Below are 6,000 nucleotides of genomic sequence, written 5' to 3'. Positions count from 1 at the left end.
AATGTTGACACACAAAAAAACATATTATACTTATTGGAGGTGCAAAGATGTAAATAAATGACCAAACGTCTGTCCAGTGAGTCCAGTCTGCATGAAGTAGTTTTCCCACTAGCAACCAAACCATTCACCCAACCATTACTGATCTGTGTCCCTGTCTCTGTCCACTGCCTCCCCAAAATGTAGATAAGGGGTAATCAATGTTATCTAATCTAACCTGTCTAGGTGAGTGAGATTGCCTAGCACTAGCAGCGATGTCTCAACTGTACTACCGGAGGACAGACAACTCCTCCTACAGGGACCGGATCCCTCTGAGGATTGTCAGGGCCGAGTCTGAACTGTCTGGCCTGGAAAGGAACTACCTGGGAGCAGTGGAGAAAGGAGACTACGCCTCAGTCAAACAGGCTCTAGAGGTAGGGATGCAGGGCGGAGAGGAAAAGGGGAGGGAGGAAGGGAGGGGATGGTGGAGACTATGCCTCAGTCAAACAGGCTCTAGAGGTAGGGATACAGGGCGGAGAGGAAAAGGGGAGGGAGGAAGGGAGGGGATGGTGGAGACTATGCCTCAGTCAAACAGGCTCTAGAGGTAGGGATGCAGGGCGGAGAGGCAAAGGGGAGGGAGGAAGGGAGGGGATGGTGGAGACTATGCCTCAGTCAAACAGGCTCTAGAGGTAGGGATGCAGGGCGGAGAGGCAAAGGGGAGGCAGGAAGGGAGGGGATGGTGGAGACTATGCCTCAGTCAAACAGGCTCTAGAGGTAGGGATACAGGGCGGAGAGGAAAAGGGGAGGGAGGAAGGGAGGGGATGGTGGAGACTATGCCTCAGTCAAACAGGCTCTAGAGGTAGGGATGAAGGGCGGAGAGGCAAAGGGGAGGCAGGAAGGGAGGGGATGGTGGAGACTATGCCTCAGTCAAACAGGCTCTAGAGGTAGGGATGCAGGGCGGAGAGGAAAAGGGGAGGGAGGAAGGGAGGGGATGGTGGAGACTATGCCTCAGTCAAACAGGCTCTAGAGGTAGGGATGCAGGGCGGAGAGGAAAAGGGGAGGGAGGAAGGGAGGGGATGGTGGAGACTATGCCTCAGTCAAACAGGCTCTAGAGGTAGGGATGCAGGGCGGAGAGGAAAAGGGGAGGCAGGAAGGGAGGGGATGGTGGAGACTATGCCTCAGTCAAACAGGCTCTAGAGGTAGGGATGCAGGGCGGAGAGGCAAAGGGGAGGCAGGAAGGGAGGGGATGGTGGAGACTATGCCTCAGTCAAACAGGCTCTAGAGGTAGGGATGCAGGGCGGAGAGGAAAAGGGGAGGGAGGAAGGGAGGGGATGGTGGAGACTATGCCTCAGTCAAACAGGCTCTAGAGGTAGGGATGCAGGGCAGGGAGGGAAAGGGGAGGGAGGAAGGGAGGGGATGGTGGAGAAAGGAGACTATGCCTCAGTCAAACGGTCTCTGGAAGTAGGGAAGAAGGAAGGAGAGGGAGGGAGGGAGGGAGGGAGGGAGGGAGGGAGGGAGGGAGGGAGAGGTGGAGAGAGGGAGGAAGGGAGGGGGAGATTAAGTAGGTAGGAGAAAGCATACTATACTTCCATCAAACAAGCTCTAGTGGTAGGGATGGAGGGAGTAGAGGGATGGGAGATGGAGAAAGGTAAGAGGTGAGGGAGGGAAGAGAAGGGAGGGAGAGGGGAGGGAGGTAGGAAGGGAGGGAGTGAAAGGAAAGGAGGAAGGAATGGAGAGAGACAGGAAAGGGGAGGGAGGGAGGGACAGGAAGAGGGGAGGGATGGAGGGATAAATAAGTCTCAGTTCAAGTACAATATCAATAAACATGATACAATTTGCTATCTTGATACCGTAAAACTAAGTAATCATCCATTGTCACCCCCCCCCCCCCCCCCCCCCCCCCCCGCTTGTAGGAGGCAGAGATATACTTCCGGATCAACATTAACTGTATAGACCCTTTGGGCCGCACAGCTCTGCTGATCGCTATAGAGAATGAGAACCTGGAGATTATAGAGCTGCTGCTCACCTATAACGTGTACGTCGGTGATGCTCTCCTACACGCCATCCGTAAAGAGGTGGTGGGGGCCGTGGAACTGCTGCTCAACCACAAGAAGCCCAGCGGGGAGAAACAGGTAGGATAGTTACAGCGTGCTTCCCAAATGGCACCCTGTTGTTGAGTGTTGGCTATAGTCACTTGGTGGAGGGGTGACTAGCCTACATTCACCTGCATACAGCACACTGTCCTTGTGTTATCACATACCAATAGGCTACCTGCTTTACTGGTCTTGAGAAAGGCCTTAGACCTGACATGTCGACATAGAACAGTCTCTACTATATGCCCTGTTGTTTTTCCTGTGCATTACACTAGCACATGCCCTACCAGGCACATACTCATTCCTATAAGGATACATTTTTTAACAACCTTTTTTTAAAACCTTTATTTAACCAGGCAAGTCACTTAAGAACAAATTCCTATTTACAATGACGGCCTACCAAAAGGCAAAAGGCCTCCTGCGGGGACAGGGGATTCAAAATTTAAATAAATGTAATAAAAATATAGGACAAAACACACATCACAACAAGAGAGACAACACAACACTACATAAAGAGAGACCCAAGACAACAGCATGGTAGCAACACCTGACAACACAGCATGGTAGCAACACAACATAACAACAACATGGTAGCAACACAACATGGCAGCAGCACAAAACATGGTACAAACATTTGTCTTGTCTTTACTATCATTAAATGAGACTTAGTTTTTATCAAATATTCTCTGTAATTAGTATTACGCGGTTAAACTGATTAATCATGTAACTGTAATTAACTAGGAAGTCGGGCACCAAGGAAAATATTCAGATTACAAAGTTATAATTTTCCTAATATAACTTTTCAGATATTTGAATATCTGATCAATAGTCTTCTGATTAATGACTTATTTATTTTACCTCACGTTAGTCTCATTCCAAACGTCGTAAATTGTTGGTTATCTGCACGAACCCAGTCTTCACTATGAGTCATCCATACATCAATTGTCTTAAATAATTGATTTATTAACTAACTAAACAATCACAGAAGTGCACACACAAACAAACAGAGTAAAAATGGTTACAAGAAATTATAGGGGAATGTGCCCTAGTGGGCTAAACTGGCATGGCGGCTTGTTAGACAAAAAAGGAAGTGGGGGTCGACTGAGAAGTCCCTACAGAGTTGATAATTATAACGATTGAAATGCTAATCCTTTGCACATGAACGCTCACTCATTCGGGAACAATTGCAATCAATATATATATTTACGCTCCATGTGTCGTCTTGATCGCTGTTGATAAGTTAGTTTCTGTTAGAGAGTTTCCGTCTTCTCTCTCTCTCTCTCTCTCTCTCTCTGTCGTGGGTAGTTCAGAGTGACATTCATTCATGTTGTTGTAGAATGGGTGTCTCTGCGGTTGTCGTTCTTCGCATTCAATGATACCGAATTCCTATCTGCAGACTAGTAATTCATATCAAAGACTTGTTCTTATTCTGTCGGTATCGATAGTCTAAGAGTTTAACCATGTGGTATGGTTAAAAGATTCAGCAATCGTCTCAACCTTTGTCCTCTCGTAATGGAGAAAAACACAGTCTAGTGAGAATTTCTCAAAGTTGGGGTTTTATTCAGGAGTTGCAGCAAAGGGCCTGTCCCAGGATGCCCGACCCTAACTGGGCTCATGGGCGGTCCTCTGATTTAGTTAAACTCAAAAGGGAATTGGAGTTTTCTTCATTAAACAGTCCAGAATCACATTACACAATTTTACAAACAGTATCATCCTCACTCATTCATCTTATACAACAATTAGATGTAAACCTCATATCTGAGGCTATTATATAAACAGCGTTATGGTAATGTGGCCACACCGTCTCCCATGAGCTTCACCAAAATGTAACAAACAGACCAGTTCATAGCTGGATTCTTCACCGATCTTTTATACCTTCTCCGGAACATAAATGTTGTTCGGACCTCAAGTTCTGTGAGGTGGAAGAAATTCCTTTGTTCTCTATGAAACTTCACTCTGTCTCTATACTGTGTGGCCATGAGGCAGGGTCTTCCCTAGGAATTTACGACCTCTCTGACCACAGCAGCCTGGTTGTAGGAGCAGAGAGAGGGGGATGGTGCTCGTTGTACCCAAAGAGGGCAACGTCATGACAACAGTGTTATGGTAATGTGGCCGCACCATCTCCCATGAGCCCCACAAAATTGCACCAAACGAACCAGTTCGTAGCTGGATTCTTCACTGATCTTTTATACCTTCTCCGGAACATAAATGTTATTCGGACCTCAAGATCTGTGAGGTAGAAGAAATTCCTTTGTTTTCTATGAAAATTCGCTCTGTCTCTATACTGTGGCCATGAGGAGATAATCTCCTCCAGGAATTTATGACCTCTCTCTGACCACAGCAGCCTAGGTGTAGGAGGCAGGGAGAGGGGGATGGGGCTTGCTGTACCCAAAGAGGGCAACGTCATGACACATTATTGGGCACAGACAACAGCACAAAGGGCAAGAAGGTAGAGACAACAATAATTCACGCAAAGCAGCCACAACTGTCATTAAGAGTGTCCATGATTGAGTCTTTGAATGAAGAAATTGAGATAAAACTGTCCAGTTTGAGTGTTTGTTGCAGCTCGTTCCAGTCGCTAGCTGCAGTGAACTGAAAAGAAGCGCTTTGGGGACCTTTAACAGAATGTGACTGGCAGAACGGGTGTTGTATGTGGAGGATGAAGGCTGCAATAGATGTCTCAGATAGAGGGGAGTGAGGCCTAAGAGGGTTTTATAAATAAGCATCAACCAGTGGGTCTTGCAACAGGTATACAGAGATGACCAGTTTACAGAGGAGTATAGAGTGCAGTGATGTGTCCTATAAGGAGCGTTAGTGGCAAAGCTGATGGCCGAATGGTAAAGAACAACTTCAACCCTATTTTATTTTTAAGGGGATAGATCAGCTAAGAAATTAGCAGATTTAAGTGTATCAAATTAGATTACTTGCAACTAATACCCCCACCCCCTTTTTCTATATAATGCCCCTACCCCAATTTCCCCTGGTTTTCCCCTCAGTGGAAAACATACAAATTCAAGTCTAACTTTCAACTGAGAGAAAATTTGCATGTGCAATTTACAAGTGTTTCTCCATGCTATTACACGCTGGATATTTGAACCATATAATGTTTGTGAATTACATATTTTTCCTCCTCTCCTCTTGCTTCTGCACATAATTCCCTTTTCACTTCTCTCTCTGTATGTGTTGGTCTACTCTAATTAACAGGTTCTCTCAGAACTGCAATGAGATAAGCTACTATGGGCGATTTACACATTTTCCCCATTCACTTGCACTCTGGATATTTGAACCATAATTCTTACAGTATATTCTCCACAGCATCTCTTCTACACATAATTGCCTCTTCTCTTCCATCTCTGTGTTGATCTTGGTTGTATCCCAAAATGGAACCCTATTCCATATTTAGTGCACACCACCCTATAGGCCCATATCAAAATATAGTGCACTATATAGGGAATAGGGTGCCATTGAGACTTAGCCAGGTGAACAGAGGTATGCTAAAACAGACAGGGTCTCCCTGAGGTCTGAAGGAGAAAGCTTAACTCTGCTCGTCGCTTTATTTAAATCACAGCTGATCCACTAGACTAGATCGTCCTCCCCACATCTCCTAGCCCTCATGTGACTCCTCTATTTACAGTTTGTTTATTTATACACTCTCTTAGTAATATGTTATTCATCTGATTTAAATTTCTGTTGACCTCTTTAGCAAACGAGTCAATAGGCATGTACTGTCTTTCATCTGTATAGGCTACTGATTTGTGTATACCGTGATACATCTGTAGCCTATTGACGACATCTTATTATGTGAAACTGTGAAAAGGTTATTTCCTGGGTTGGCAGGTAGCCTATTGGTTAAGATCCCTGGGACAGTAACTGTAAAGGTTGTCGGTTCAAATCCCTGAGAGGTGAAAAATCTGTAGATTTGCACCTGAGC

At 45.8% G+C, this 6,000-nt stretch overlaps 1 protein-coding gene across 1 annotated transcript in view; it reads left to right on the top strand.

The window, feature by feature from the left end:
* Positions 1-230: 230 nt before the first annotated feature.
* LOC110503831 (short transient receptor potential channel 4-like) overlaps positions 231-6,000 on the top strand; it is a 35,301-nt gene continuing 29,531 nt past the window's right edge. Inside the window, exons 1-2 of the mRNA XM_021582383.2 lie at positions 231-410; positions 1,890-2,108. Of these exons, the coding sequence (XP_021438058.2) occupies positions 252-410; positions 1,890-2,108 (378 nt within the window). The 5' untranslated portion in view covers positions 231-251. The remainder of the gene's footprint in view (positions 411-1,889; positions 2,109-6,000) is intronic.

Source organism: Oncorhynchus mykiss, chromosome 24, assembly GCF_013265735.2.
Source record: "Oncorhynchus mykiss isolate Arlee chromosome 24, USDA_OmykA_1.1, whole genome shotgun sequence".
Lineage (NCBI taxonomy): Eukaryota > Metazoa > Chordata > Actinopteri > Salmoniformes > Salmonidae > Oncorhynchus > Oncorhynchus mykiss.
This window is presented reverse-complemented; position numbering and strand designations above follow the sequence as displayed.